This window comes from Cervus canadensis, chromosome 17, assembly GCF_019320065.1.
Source record: "Cervus canadensis isolate Bull #8, Minnesota chromosome 17, ASM1932006v1, whole genome shotgun sequence".
Classification (NCBI taxonomy): domain Eukaryota; kingdom Metazoa; phylum Chordata; class Mammalia; order Artiodactyla; family Cervidae; genus Cervus; species Cervus canadensis.
Window position 1 is genome coordinate 2781219 of NC_057402.1, and position 15461 is coordinate 2796679.

Below are 15461 nucleotides of genomic sequence, written 5' to 3' on the forward strand. Positions count from 1 at the left end.
ACAAGGCTGTGTGTTCTTATACAACGTGGTCTCCTGTCGGGCACCACTCACTCACTCACCCAGTCTGTCCAGGACAGTGTGTGCACAGGCGGTCAGGGAGCTGGCTTTCACGGGCTACGGATATCGTGCCTTTGTAAGGCTTCCAGCCAGGGCTGAAGCCAGGGAGAGAACTAGGAAAACTCGTCTTGGTTGCTGGAGGAGGAGGCATGAAAGAAGAGTGAGGAGCGGCCGCCTGCCCCCAGGGTGCCCAGTGTCTACAGAACTTCAAAAAGGAGGCTGGTTTAGCCCAGATGAAAGGTCCTGACAGCCGGTAGCAATGGAGGAGGCAGGGACTCTGGCTGGACAGAGGGGTGGGGGGCAGTGTACGAGCTGAGCTCAGAGGCTGAGCAGAAGGACATCTCCAGGATGCCATGCAAGTGAAGCTGCAGGGTGTTTGGGGAATGAAAAGCAGAATGAAGGGCTTCCCTGGTCGTCCAGTGGTTAGGCCTCCATGCTTCCACAGCTGAAGGCCTGGGTTTGATCCCTGGTCAGGGAACTAAGATCTCACAGGCAGCAAAGTGTGGTCAAAATAAGTAAATACTATTCTTGGGCTTCCCTTGTGGCTCAGCTGGTAAAGAATCCTCCTGCAATGTGGGAGACCTGGGTTCAATCCCTGGGTTGGGAAGATCCCCTGGAGAAGGGAAAGGGTACCCACTCCATTATTCTGGCCTGGAGAATTCCAAGGACTGTACAGTCCATGAGGTCACAAAGAGTCGGACACGACTGAGCAACTTTCCCTTTCTTCTTTTCTATATATTTTTAAAGAATGGATTGACTGGGGCAGAGGAATGGGAGGCTTGAAGGACTCTGAAATCCAATCTGCACATCTTGGACTTTGCAGGTTTCTTTTTCTCCAATAAGAATAATTTGAAAACTGGGAAGAGTTTTTTTTTTTTTTTTAAAGTCCCTTAGGAGAAATTGTCAAGGGCCCAAGATAGGTGAGAGATGGGGGGGAGGGCAGCTTAGTGACTGCAAATCCCTTTCTCCAGGTCTCCACAAAAGGTCTCAGATTTGGCCAGATGGGAGTCGCAGAAAACTGGGAAGGGAAAAATGTCATGATTTTCCCAAAAGCAGAATAAGTTGGGTTCTTGAAAACAGAGATGATAAATTTGATATTAATATGGGCTCTGAGCAATAATTTTAACAGATTTTTGAAGAGCTGGTGTGAACTCACTTGGAAGGAAATGTTATTGCGAAGAGGCAAACCAAACCCATTCCCTCTTTTCACAGGGTTACCAGGCTGGATGTGCAAAGCATTGGTAAAGAGCCTTCACAAAATCCTGTGGACGATATGGGGAAAAATGGGCTGGGCGGACAAATATTTAGGTGATGATATTTGGTTGGACAAACACATTCAGGATATTTATAATAAACAGGTCAGTGGAGATACACCTGGTGAGATGTGGATGACGTGGGAGCTGCACTCCTCCCGCCCCGCCCCTGCCCTGCACTGCTCACGTGTTTATTAATTATAAGGATGAAGAAGACTTTAATGTGTTTACCATGGTACGTTCACTGCTGTCCCAATGCTGATGTGTCAGATGCCAGGTATAAGAGTTTAAAAGATTTTGGTTGGTTGAAAGGATGGCTTGAAACCAATAAAATGACATTTTACAGGGGTAAAGATAAATCTCGTCTTTAGATTTAAAAACGTCAATTAACTCAGTAAAGGTTGGAGAAGACCCAACAGTAATTTCATTTGACAAAGACTGACAGGTTTATATTGAACAGAAGTTCAATATGAACCAACAGCATATAGCCTGGCTAAAAAAAAAAAAATCAATACAAATTTCAGTTGTATGAATAGAATCATAATATCCAAGTTATGTAAGGGAAAGGCCACTCAGGTCAGTCCTCTGAGATTACTGTATCCAGGTCTGGGTACAAGGATTCAGGAGAAGGGAGTCCAGTTAGGTGGTAAGGATGTCTACACGCATGAGGTGTCTAGAAACTGTCACGTGGTGGACAGGGAAGAAATGGAGAACTTGACCCTGGAGTAGATGAGAGCTCCCTTCAAAGCATATGCACGTCTAGCGTGTGCAACAGACAACTGATTTTGTCTCGAGTGTCATTGATTCCTTCATTCATTTGCTCAGCATTTACAACTGCCAAGTATGTTCCATGTTGTGTGAAGCGTGATGGGCATCAGAGGCACATAATCTCCTGGGAGACGTGAATGCACACGCGCGCGCACACACACACACACACACACACACCCTCCCAAGTTCCTCAAAGACAAGGTGGATTGATGTAAGGGATGCAATCAGGTTCCAGTAGACATGGTGGGGGTGTAGCAGGCCCACGATGGCCTCCCAGATGGGGCAGCTTCTCTGCCAGCAGGCAGGCAAGGACTGGGGAACAGCGTGGGCAGAGGTCCAGAGCACTCAAGTGCAGGGCACGAATGTGAGTTGGGGTAGAGGTTGCCCAGTGCACGGTGTGGCAGCAGCGTGTCAGATGCCAAAGACAGCATTTGCGGCAGGAGCACCAACAGACTGGAAGTCCATGCAGGGACGTGTGCACTTCATGGGGCAGGCGTCAGAGAATGAAATGACATCGCTAACCCCTCTTTGGGCAAGTTAACCCTGGAGTAAGCAGAGGTAAGGAAACCTGGCCACAGGGTGTTAGCGCAGACAGAAGCCTCAGGACAGGCGGAGGTGAAATGGACCAGGCAGAAGTGGGATCGATGAAGGACACTGGAAAAGGCAGTTTGGAATAAAAATAACCAACCATCTTTTTAATAATTCAAGCTCTTCAACTCTGAAATGGGCCGAGTGACCATTTGTCAGGGATGTTGCAGAAAAGTACTGTGGTGTCAGCAGGCAGGTTGGGGACCACAGTTTAATATTCTTTATTGATGTTAGGAATCTGTGATTAGCTCTCATTTTATGGAGTAACAATCTTTTTATGAGAAAGTGTATTTACATATTAAAATTTGGTATCAGTGGCGAACAGCGTTCTGGATGTTTGGAGTACCCAGTTCTTAATTTTGAGATTCTATGCGTGTGTGCGTGCTAAGTCGCTTCAGTCACGTCTGATTCTCTGCAACCCTATGGACTGTAGCCCACCAGGCTCCTCTGTGTATGGGATTCTCCAGGCAAGAATACTGGAGTGGGTTGCCAGTTCCTCCTCCAGAGGATCTTTCTGACCTAGGGATCAAATCCGTGCCTCTTGTATCTCCTGCATCAGCAAGCAGGTTCTTGACCACTAGCGCCACTTGGGAAGCCTTGAGATGCTATACTAGCTGCATCAGTTCATCAGGGATGCTGTAATGAAGCACCACTTACCAGAAGACTTAAGAAACAGAAGTTTACGGTTTCACGCTTCCAGAGGCTAGAAGACCAAAGTCCAGGTGTGGGTAGGGCTGGGAAGGAAGGATGGACTTTAAGCCTCTCTCCTTGGCTTGGAGACAGCCGTCTCCTCCCTGTGTCTTCTTCACACCGTCTTTCCTGTGTGTGTGTCTGTGTCCTAATTTCCTCTTCCTACAAGGACACCAGTCCTATTGGATTAGGGCCCACCCTAATGACCTCGTTTTAACTTGATTACCTCTGTAAGGACCATGTCTCCAAAAAAGGTCACATTCTGAAGCACCAGGAGTTAGCATTTCAACATATGAAGGGGGAAAGTGAAAGTGAAAGTGAAGTCACTCAGTTGTGTCCGACTCTTTGTGACCCCGTGGACTGTATAGCCTATCAGGCTTCTCTGTCCATGGGATTTTCCAGTCAAGGGTGCTGGAGCGGGTAGCCATTTCCTTCTCCAGGGGGATCTTCCCAACCCAGGGATTGAACCCCAGTCTCCCGCATTGCAGGCTGACGCTTTACCATCTGAGCCACCAGGGACTTGGCTCAGAAGGGGGAGGAAGAGCACAGTGCAACCCAAACCACTAACTGAAAGGCAACTTCTCTTTGCTCTTAGAGTAAAACCCGAGGCCCCGCGTGTACAGGCCGCCCCGTCTCCCGCCCCGCTCCCCAGAGGAGCCTTACTCGCCTGAAGCAGCGCCCACTGGCTCTCTGCCCACTGTTGATGTGTCTCGGTTCACGCCTCAGTCCAGTTCAGACCCTCCAGAGTCATCTGAAACCCTTCCTTCTGGTTTTCTTTCATTGCACTCCTCACAGTTTGCACTGACGTATTTATTTGTATGAGTATTCTATGTCACCTACAGGGAGAGATACCCTTTATCTCCCAGCTCAGCACACACACAGTTCAGGTAAAGATCAATGCTTGAGGGGAAAAACGCTTGTTCTTACTACGTTCAGAGCATCCTGATATTTCCTATTTCGTTTATTTTTTTTCCTCATAGTAAAATATATACAACATAAAATTTTCCGTTTCAAGCATTTTGAAGCGCACAGTCTGGTGGCATTAAGTATAATTCACCCTATTGGACAACCATCACCACCAGCCATCTCCTGAACTTTGTCATTATCCCAAATGGAAACTCTGTTTCCATTAAACACCAACTCCCCTCCCCCAGCCCCTGGCACCTGTCATTCTATTGATACTTTCCATCTCTATGTACTTGACTCCTCTGGGGACCTCATATAGGGCTTCCCAGGTGATGTTAGTGGTACAGAACCTGCCTGCCAGTGCAATAGACACAGGAGGCATGGGTTTGATCCCTGTGTCGGGAAGATCCCCTGGAGGAGGGCCTGGCAACCCACTCCAGGATTCTTGCCTGGAGAATCCCATGCACGGAGGAGCTCGGCAGGCTGCAGGCCATAGGGTCACGAAGAATCGGACACGACTGAAGCGACTTAGCACTCACACACACAGGGACCTCATATAAGTGGAATCATCCAGCATTTGTCTTTTTCTGACTGACTGGCTTATTTGACTCAGCATAATGTCCTCAAGATTTATCTGTGTGGTAGCGCGTGTCAGAATTTCCTTTCTTTCAAGAGTACATCATATTCCATTGTATGGATAGACCACATTTTCTCTCTCCATTGATCCATGGACAATGGCTTGTTTCCCCATTTTGGCCCTTGTGAATGATGCTTCTAAAAACATGGGTGTACAGACATCTGTTTGAGACCCTGCTTTCAATTTCTTTGGGTATACACCCAGAATGGAATTTTCTGCTTCTCTTTTCTTTTTTTTTTTTTTAAATTATAGTTGATTCTGTTTCAAACTGCTGATGTGACTTTAACTTCGTAACACTTGCAGTTTAGAAGGCACTGTGTTTTTTTTTTGTGCTATATCCCCAACCCCAAGCATGGTGTCTAGAACTATTTTTGGAGGAATGTTGAATTAAACTATAGATGCACAAGGCTCTCCATTTTTGGGTAATTTTTTTTATTACTTTTCCATGAATAAAGGCTACAGAGCTCCCGTTTTTCTTTCTTTTTTCACATGTTGTACAAATGCTGCTATTAATGTCATGGAATGCTATGGTTATATTGTCCTAGAGAGCATACATCATTTATTACAACAACAATATGTTCTGGACTCGGGCCATAAATTATCTCAAAGTGACGTGGAATAACAGTCTGTTAAAATGTTTGGGCGCAAAATCTTACATTATTAATTAAGTTTTCAGAGATTTTTTTTCTTGAACTTTCTTTTTTTTTCCTCCACAGATCTTTTAAAAATGTTGTGTAGATTATACTTAGTTGACTGAACATGCGTGTCCTTGTAATTATACTAAAATTTGCTTTTGTTAGAGTAAGCTTTTACCATTGTGGGGAAAAACATAGCAGTTGAATACTCTAGGTTAAGAGGGTAATAATGATCTTTATCATCTCAGAGCAGTGGGCTGTGTTTTTGTTATTTGTCATTTTGTTCCATCGGAAGTAAAATCCTCTAAGAAAATCTCCAGCTCAATTTTTCTCCCATCCCACTTCTGAATTTTCTTTACTCCCCAACCTTTCTGCTTTGGGGCCATCAGATATCATATCTTTCACATTATAAACCAGGAATGCTAACAATCTTAAACAGAATCATCTTTTAATCATTTATTCATGATTATCACTTCCTTTCCATAGAATGCCACACATCAGTTTCTAAACACTAACTATCCAAAGTATCCTAATGTATAAAATCACAAAGTGGAGTAGCAATAGTATAAAGGTCAGACTGGAAGGGGAGAAAGAGAGGAAAAGAGAAAACAGAGAAACGCCAGGTTCAAATGTGCACCTGTGTTTAGTCCCAACCTTCAAAAGCCCCTCTCCGGTAGGTTTAAGAAGGAGGGGATATATAAAGTTACGACTGACTTGCATTGCTGTATGGCAGAAGCCAACACAATTGTCAAGCAATTTTCCTCCAATTAAAAAATAAATTCAAAAAAGCCCCAGCACCTGCCTTTGGGATGCATAGAGTCTGCCTGCACTGGGTCGGGGTAGAGGCTTCATGTAACTCTTCTGCCACCCCTGCCCTCTGTATTTGACCTCTATTTCTTTTCTCTGTCAAAGTTCTGAAACATGCATCTACAAGCATTCTCCTTTTCTTTTTTTGAGCGTTCTTAATGATTTACACTGATCAAAAGAATTTACATATTTTGCATTGTCTGAAGTGGAAAATTAAAGGCAATGTTGATCATTTTTTCTCTCTCTCTTTAAATGTTAGCCCTTTTATTTTTTGACTGCACCGTATGCCTTGCAGGATCTTCATTCCCCAACCAGGGATCAAACCCATGCCCCCTGCAGTGGATGTGTGGAGTCTTATCCACTGAGCCGCCAGGGAAGTCTCTGCGTGCTCTCCTTTTGATGTCTGGCAGCTCGGCTCCGGTCCCCACTGCTTCACCAAGATGCTCCAAGTCACCCGGGGGCCCTCTACCACCAGATCGAAGCCCTTTCCCCAGGCTCGTCCCCCTTGACTTGTCCCACAGAGAACCTTGCGGAGCTTTCTGTCCACCTCTGTGCAACTTTCTGTGCTCTTGGCTTAATGAGACAGCCCACTAGGCTGATGTCCTGCCACTCAGACAGCTCCTTCGGAATTTCCTTCTCTCCTCCCTTTCCAAGGCTCTGTCCAGCTCCCTTCCCACCCTCCATCCTCTCTTTAGAGTGTTCCTGCTACAGCCTCTTTGCTAACAATTCCCACTTCTCATTCTTTCACTGGCCAGCTGGTCTGCACCTCCAGTTGCTACCGGGCATTTCTAGTGTGAGGTCTGCTGTCCTCTGGTGTTTGGCCTTCCTGCCTCTCCGGCTGTATCGTCCTAGAGCAGTTTCCCTCCGGCCCATCCCTCAGCTTCTTTCTGCCCTCTGACTATCCGGGCCCTGAGTGCTCCTTTCCAGACAGCTGCAGACACCCTGGGGTGCTGCAGCTGCAGGTCCTGGCCCCTGTGGTCTGATTCACGCTCAGCTCAGTTCAGTTCAGTTCAGTCACTCAAGTCGTGTCCGACTCTTTGTGACCCCAAGGACTGCAGCACGCCAGGCCTCCCTGTCCATCACCAGCTCCTGGAGCTTGCTCACACTCATGTCCATCGAGTCAGTGATGCCATCCAGTCATCTCATCCTCTGTCATCCCCTTCTCCTCCTGCCTTCAATCTTCTCCAGCATCAGGGTCTTTTCAAATGAGTCAGCTCTTCGCATCAGGTGGCCAAAGGATTGGAGTTGCAGCTTCAGCACTCAGGCTCAACTCTAACACTGTTGGTGTCAGCCACCTGCTGGTGTGCAAGCCTCCTGCCTCCCTCTGTCCTCCTGCTGGGTCTGGCTCAGGCTTCTGTGCCGGCTCTCAGGACCTCTTAGCTCAGGCCACTCTCATTTCCCCAGTGTTTGAATACAGACCGTCCTGCTCACGTCAGGCCAGCCCGAGGGCCTGTCAGCAGCCCCGGCTGTTTGTTTCCCCCACCGTCATTAACCCTGTCCCTCCAACCCCAGGTCACAGTTGAACCCACAGCACCTGCAGCTCTTGAGGGTCACGCCACCACCCCACCCATCCCAGTGTACTTTTCCTCTTAACAACCCTGTGGTCTTCTGTTCTTGGTCTCCTTGACCAGGACGGGGCTTCAACCTTTCCTGTCTGTCCAGAGCATCTAATGCCAGTCCTGCTAACCCATATGCCAAGCACAGAGCGGCAGGGTCCCATCCCTGACCCTGCCCTCTGCTTTTGCAAAGAGAGGTCCCCATCCACCTCTGAACCCCAGCGAGGCCCCCCGGTTTTCTATTAGTAACTTTTTTACTCAGTTCTCATTTCACCTACTTGAGCTTCCCTGGTGTCTCAGAGGGTAAAGAATCTGCCTGCAATGCGTAACAGCTGGGTTCGATCCCTGGGTTGGGAAGATTCCCCTGGAGGAGGGCATGGCAACCCACTCCAGTATTCTCACCTGGAGAATCGCATGGACAGAAGAGCCTGGCGGGCTGCAGACCTTGGAGTCACAAAGAGGTGGACACGACTGAGCGACCGTGCACCGCAGACAGCACTGGAGCTAATACCTGCGACTGGAAACCAGTCAGAATTGAACAATAAGTGAACTGTAACTACTGTGTAGCCAGGAGCAAAAATGTTACCCCGTCTGTTCTGGACCAAGTTAGTTCAGTTCAGTTCAGCTCAGTCGCTCAGTCGCTCTTTGCCACCCCAATGACTGCAGCACGCCAGGCCTCCCTGTCCATTGTCAACACCCAGACTAAGTCAGAGGATGGTCAAACTCACTCTCTGCATCCTCACTTGCCACGTGCCGGCATCTTTCACGGTCAGTGACTGGCGCGTGTGCGCAGGAACCGGAAACTTTACAACCCCGTGGATTTGCGCCTTTATCTCCTTCTGTGGTACTTTGTCCCGACTCCCTGTCTCCCTGAGATAGAGAGATTTGCGTGGGTCCTGTAACAAGTTAACAAGTGTCTTATGTGACAACCCAGCCCCCCACCCCAGGGGCTGATCAGAGGTGGGAGGGACCCCGGCAGATGTTTCAGCTCCCTTTAAAGACCCCGGCCTGACATCTGGAGGGCCCCTTTTGGACGTGGGAAGCCGCATCGGTTCGAGCCGAGTCATCAGCCTGACGCCGGTTCTCACTCGAGGCAGGGCCTGGCCGCGGCGGAAGAACCCGCGGGAAAGGGGCGCGCCTGGCAGGACGTGGCCAAAAGTGGAGCTGCTCAGACGTGGACACCCGGCCGAGATGGGCCCGCGAGTTGTCCATGTTTGGTCCTGGAGCCGCCCGCGGGGCGCGCGGGGACAGCGCCCCCAGGGGAGCGCGGGCGCCCGCGGCTGCAGGAGGGTTGCCCGGGCCGGGGCCGGGGGTGGGATGGGGGGCGGCTCTCCCGCTCCCCGCGCGCCCCGTTCCGCGCCGCAGCCGCCGCCTCGCCTTTGTCCCCGCGCGCCCCCCCACCCCGGAGCGGGCGGCCGCGCGGGGAGGCGGGGCCCGGCCGCGGCACCTCCCGCCCCGATCGCACGCCGCCCTCGGCTCCCCAGCGCCCCGGCCCCGCCCCGGCCCGGCCTGGCCACGTCCCCCCGCCGAGGCCGCCCCCTGGCGGGCGGAGCGGGCGTTCGGCTCGCGCGGCCGCGGCGGCGGGCCCGGGGTTGCCATGGTAACCGGCGGCGGCCGCCGCCACGGCAGGGCCGGCCCCAGCGCCAGCGCCGGCCGCGGCTCGGCGCGGTTCAGTGTGGGGGTGAGCGGGCGGCGGCGCGGCCGGGCCGGGGGAGCGGGCGCTGCCCGGCGGCCTCAGCATGGAGGACGGCTTCTCGAGCTACAGCAGTCTGTACGACACGTCCTCGCTGCTCCAGTTCTGCAACGGTGAGGAGGGGCGGCGGCCGGGGCGGGCCGGGGGGCCGCGGAGCGGAGCGGGCCGAGGGGCGAGGCCGGGGCGGCCGGGGAGGCCGCGCAAAGTTGCTGCGGAGGGGCGCGCGGTTCCCGCCGCCGCGGGCGCATTGTGCTGGGCCGCCGAGCCCCGGGCCGCCCGCGCCTCGCTGCGCCCCCGCCCCCGCCCCCGCCCCGGCGCGGCTCCCGGCTCCCGCTCCCGGCTCCGGCCAGTGCGCGCGGGGAGCGGCCGGTCCCGGGGAGACCCGCGCGGGCGCACCGACCGGGCAGCGCGTGGGGAGGCCCGGGCGCCCCGGGGCTCCGCGGGGACGTGTTGCTTTCTGCTTCCAAACTCGCATCTGTTTGGAAATGTCTGGATGAAGAACTCGGAAAACATATCAGTTAATAACAAAACACTCCTTCGAGGATGTGCGCAGTGTTTGCTGTGCATGGACTCAGATCCATTCCGTTCTACTTTGATGAAACCATCAACACTTTCATGCAATCTAGAGCTGTTTAAATGGACAGTCAGAGTGAACCGGGCTTCAAAGTGTTTCGACTGTTTACGGGGTGATCCTTTTTGGGTTTTTTGTATTTCTTTTTTTTAATACAGGGAGGAAATATTAATAGCTATCAATATGGCATCTTTAAAAATTATATAAAATCTTACTTTTCAAAGATGTTAGTTTCACTAGTAGGGTTGAAAAAGATTTGCACAGCAGACTGCACGGTTTATCAGAACATTCATGCACAAAAGTTAACCATACAATTTTTCTATGTTGGATTTATTCCTTTATTAGAGGATCCCAGAAACTTGTTAAAGAAAAAATAATCGTGTATTTACTAGAATGTGCCTCTAGTACAGATGGAATCTTTTGGAATTCCAGACGCTTTGACGACTTGAGCAATTATGTTGCAGTTGTATTTGTGATTTAGGCGAATTTCTCTAGTTTTTGGACACCTGTTTGCAAATAGGAGGTATTAGCCTTGGCAATTAACATCACCGGGTTGATTCATCCTCTATAATGATATTTTAACCTCTGGCGAAATTTATCATCTTTTTCATGGGAAAGTATATATTCTGATAGTTTTGGCAGCTTGTAATTTTCATGTTAATCACATGTGAGCCTTCATTAACTTGTAATGGCCTCTTCAGCAGAAAGGGTGAAAGTTTTTGCTCTCCAAATTTAACAAGAGTTTCAGAGCTGAAGGAGGATAGAATGTATTTGGTGCCCTTCTGGCCACTGGAATTTCTTATATGTAGTTGAGAGTCATGGAAACGGTTTTATCCTCCACAACATTAAGTAGATATTTGAGCAGTTGTTTAGGGGCTGGTCATATTGCTTCTAAATAGCGGTTCAGTCATAAAGTTGTACATCTATTCATGAACGTTTTGGATTTCTGCCTTTTCTTTTTAAGTGTGTGTTAGAGATATTGGTAAGGAATTTTACTGGCAAGTGTCTAGAAGAAAGTAAAAACCAGGTTTTATATTGTATGGCCAACAGTTTAAAGAAAAATGACTATTATTGAAGCATAGTTGATTTACAGTGTGTTAAATTCTGCTCTACAGCAAAGTGGCTCAGTTATACACGTATATCTATTTTTTTTTATATTCTTTTCCGTTATGGTGTTTCTGAAGATACTGAATATGATTCCCTGTGCTACACAGTAGAACTTTGTTGTTTATCCACCCTGTATATAATAGTTTACATCTGCTAACCCCAAGCTTGCAATCCATCCGTCCTCTACCCATGTCCCTGTTGGAAAAAAATGACTTTAAAATAGCTTAGAAAGAAGCAGTAAGATCAGTTCAAAATACAATTGAATCCTAACAGTTGAATTACTTTTCTTTACAAAGCTCTTAGCTCTGTGCTTATTTTTTTGGTTACCTTATGAATAAAGTTTAAAGCAAGAATGGTCTCTGAGGTAGAAATGAGTGTCACACTGGTGATGTTTTAGGCAACAAATGTTTGGATGAGAAATTATTCATTTTAAGAGGCCTTTACTAAGTGAAAATATAAATGAATACAACCCAATTAATGACTGTGATGATTCAATGAAAGCAGTGGATCACAGGAACACCATTTCACCAAGCATTAAATTAAACATTTGGGTACTTTATTGGCTACAGTGAAAAAAAAATTCTTTTTGAATTAGAGATTTCCATGACAATGGCAGGACTACAGCACGCAGTAGATGAACCCATCCATGTTCATATGTCGATCACACTCCATGCTTTCGATAGTGACAGGAACCAAAAAGTCATAGTTGCTTATTAGCTTCAGAAAATGACATCCCATACTTGTTATTTGGATGACTGCCACAGTTAACATCTTCCTGGTGTGACCAAGATAGAAGTTAGTAATAAACATGAAAAGAAAGGAAGAGAAAACGTTGTTCTAAGGAGTGAAATCTCTAGTTCCCACTGTATTTTTTCCCTTACCATCTCTTGTACTTGATTTGTAATGGATATTAAATGTCAACACAGGCAGTATCTAGCCTCGTGAAAAGACTATCCATGCTCCTCTTTTAGGTACTGGCTGTCTCATTTCAGTAGGAAATGTGTGCAGTATTTTTCTCTCCAAACTGTTTAGGACTCTGTAAAGTGAGCTAGAAATCACAAACTTCTGTCCGCCTAAGAAAAAACTACAACAGTTGGAAAGTGGACTAAAGCTGTCATTTATAAGCCAGTTTCCTGTTTGGGAAATACTTGCCATCTTTTACTCTATTTTTTTCTTCAAACCCTTCCTTTTGCATATGAGGAAACTGAGTCTCAAAGAGATGTTTCTAACTTTATAAGGCCATACAACTAGTAAGGCTTGGATATCAATATGACTTTTTTCGGTTTGTTTTAGTAACAGCTATTGAGAAAGATAATTCACATTCTATAAAAATTCTCCCTTTTTAAAATATACAGTTAAGTGGCTTTTAGTATATTCACAGAATGGTGCATGCATCAACATTATCTAATTTTAGAGCATTTTCATCACCACCCCCAAAGCAACCCCAGCACCCACTAGTTTATATTCCCCATTGCCCTGGCCCTTTGGCAATACCAACCTGTTTTTCTGTCTCTGTGGATTCTGAATATTCAGTATAAATGGGATCATATAATATGTGGCCTTTTGTCTGGCTGTTTTTACTTAGCATAATGATTTAAGGTTCATCCATGTTGTAGCATGTGTCACTACTTCATTCCTTTTTATGGCCAAATAATATTCTGTTATATGGGTAGACCCTACTTTATTTATGTGTTCACCAGTAGATAGGCACTTGGGTTGTTTCTACTTTTTGATTGCCATAAATAATACTATCAGGAACATTCATATCGAGGTTTTTGTGTAAACATATGTTTTCATTTCTGTTTGGTTGATACCTAGGAGTAGGGCTTCCCAGGTGGCTCAGATGGTAAAGAATCTGCCTGCAATGCATGAGACCCAGGTTCAACCTCTGGGTCAGGAAGATTCCCTGGAGAAGGGAATGGCAACCAACTCCAGTATTCTCGCCTGGAGAATTCCTTGGACAGAGGAGCCTGGCAGGCTCCAGTCCACGGGGTCGAAAAGAGTTGGACACGACTGGGTGACTAACACACTTTCACACTTATCTAGGAATAGAATTGCTGAGGCGTATGGTAACTCTGGGTTTAACATTTTTGAGGAACCAGTCTTAATTTTTTGAAATCTAAACATCAAGCCGTCCATCCTAAAGGAAATCAGTCCTTAATATTCATTGGAAGTACTGATGCTGAAGCTGAAACTCCAATAGTTTGGCCACCTGATGCCAAGAACTGACTCCTTGGAAAAGACTCTGATGCTGGGAAAGAATGAAGGTGGGAGGGGAAAGGGATGACAGAGGATGAAATGGTTGCATGGCATTACCAACTCAATGGACATGAGTTTGAGCAAGCTCCGGGAGTTGGTGATGGACAGGGAGGCCTGTGCAGTCCATGGGGTTGCAAAGAGTCGGACACGATTGAGTGAACTGAACTGAAACATCAAGCTCTTTTTATTATACCTTGTTGGTATGAGACTAGGGAGTCAAGAAACTGGATGAAAGAGGGAAGGAAGTGGGTGGGAAGAACATACTGTTGCAATTTCATTTCTGTGAGTCACTTTTGATTCTTCCATCAATCACAGTTCTTCAAAACAAGTCAATGCACACTTTGGCTTAGTTGCTGTAGGTTACAAGAATTTCAGAGTTTGAGGGGACCTAAGGGTGATCTCATCTCATGATTTACTTTCTTAAGCCTCTAAATGTTTTGTCAAAGTACAGCTTACCCAGGAACCCAAATGTCAGACAGATAAACCACAGGGAGCATCCCCCGTTTAACTCGGGGAGAGGGCAGCGTCTCTGGTCCTCCTTGCCTGTCCTGTCATCCACTGATTCCATTCACCCAGCCCTCCAGGGCTTGAGATCTCTGTTCCAGAGGTTATTCAACATGTTTGAGCAGTTCCAAAGAACTGAAAACTCACTATCTCTGCATGCAGTCCATTCCTCCTTTGTGTGGTTCAGACTGTCAGTTGCTAAATGCAGTTAAAATTTGGCCCAAGTTCTGCCCCTTGGGTCCATAGGAAATCGGTTTAATCTATATGTACTAGGTCATCCCATGTTTGAAGACAGTCATGATAGTTTCTTCTCAGGTCTGATTCCAGCTAAACATTACCTTTAGAAAAAGAAGTCCTCACAAGACACAGTTTTAGACGCTTCATCATCCTGGTTTGCCCAGTCTGTACTTCTTTTCTTTTGTCTGTATGCCTCTTTGGGCTTCCCTTGTGGCTCAGCTGGTAAAGAATCCGCCTGCAATGCAGGAGACCTGGATTTGATCCCTGGGTCAGGAAGATCCCCTGGAGAAGGGAAAGGCTACCCACTGCAGTCCATGGACTGTATAGTCCATGGGGTCGCAAAGAGTCGGACACAACGGGCGACTTTCACTCACTCACTCGTATGCCTCTTTAAATTTGACACAGCTGAATGTGTGCGTATTCCAAGCATGGTTTTTAAATAGAGTGAAGCAGAGCTGGATACTTCACCTCCTTTGTTCTAAAGTCTATACTTCTAATAATGTAGCCCAAGACCATAATAATTCTTTTGCTTGCCATTTCATGTTGTTACCTTTTATTGGTTTTCACCTAAAATTCTTGTCTGTTTTACATGTATTGTGGCTAACCCCGCCTTTTTTTTTTTTCCATACTTTTCCCTTTTCTTTTTAAGGGGGAATTTCCTGCAATACAGCGTAATTGTAATCTGTATCATAATGCTGTAAATAATCCCAACACTTATATTTCAGTGTTATAATAGCATGGAAGTTGGTCGTTGCCTTAAAGGTTATGATTCTGGCTGATAGCGTTTTTGTCTGTCTTGCCTGGAAAGGCGCTGTGAGGGATCTTACCATGTTCCTTTCTGTACATGGCTCATCTACCACTTCTGACCTAACTGGACTTCCCCTGCGGGTGCTCCTTGTTAATGACCATAGCCTGTCAAGGCCACACTACCTGCTGCTCCCAATGACATTCTGAAGTCACTACAGTAATCTTTTGAACTTTGTTGTTTTTGTTCACTTGCTAAGTTGGGTCTGACTCTTTGTAACCCCAGGGACTGAAGCACACCAGATTTCCCTGTCCTTCACAATCTCCCAGAGTTTGTTCAGATTCATGTCCATTGAGTCAGTGATGCCATCCAGCCATCTCATCTTCTGTCATCCCCTTCTCCTGCTCTCAGTCTTTCTTAGCATCAGAGTTTTTTTTCCAGTGAGTCA

At 47.3% G+C, this 15461-nt stretch overlaps 1 protein-coding gene across 6 annotated transcripts in view; it reads left to right on the forward strand.

Annotated features, from left to right (window-relative positions):
* The window catches only part of EML1 (EMAP like 1), a 192849-nt gene that overhangs the window by 51722 nt on the left and 125666 nt on the right, over window positions 1-15461 (forward strand). For 2 of the 6 annotated variants that reach the window (XM_043489493.1, XM_043489495.1), the window contains exon 1: window positions 9525-9703. The exons of 2 other annotated variants lie outside the window; for them this stretch is intronic. In XM_043489493.1, the coding sequence (XP_043345428.1) occupies window positions 9637-9703 (67 nt within the window). In that variant the 5' untranslated portion in view covers window positions 9525-9636. Of the gene's footprint in view, window positions 1-9523; window positions 9704-15461 lie in introns of those variants that run through there. 2 more of the 6 variants (XM_043489492.1, XM_043489496.1) reach the window with 2 other exon arrangements.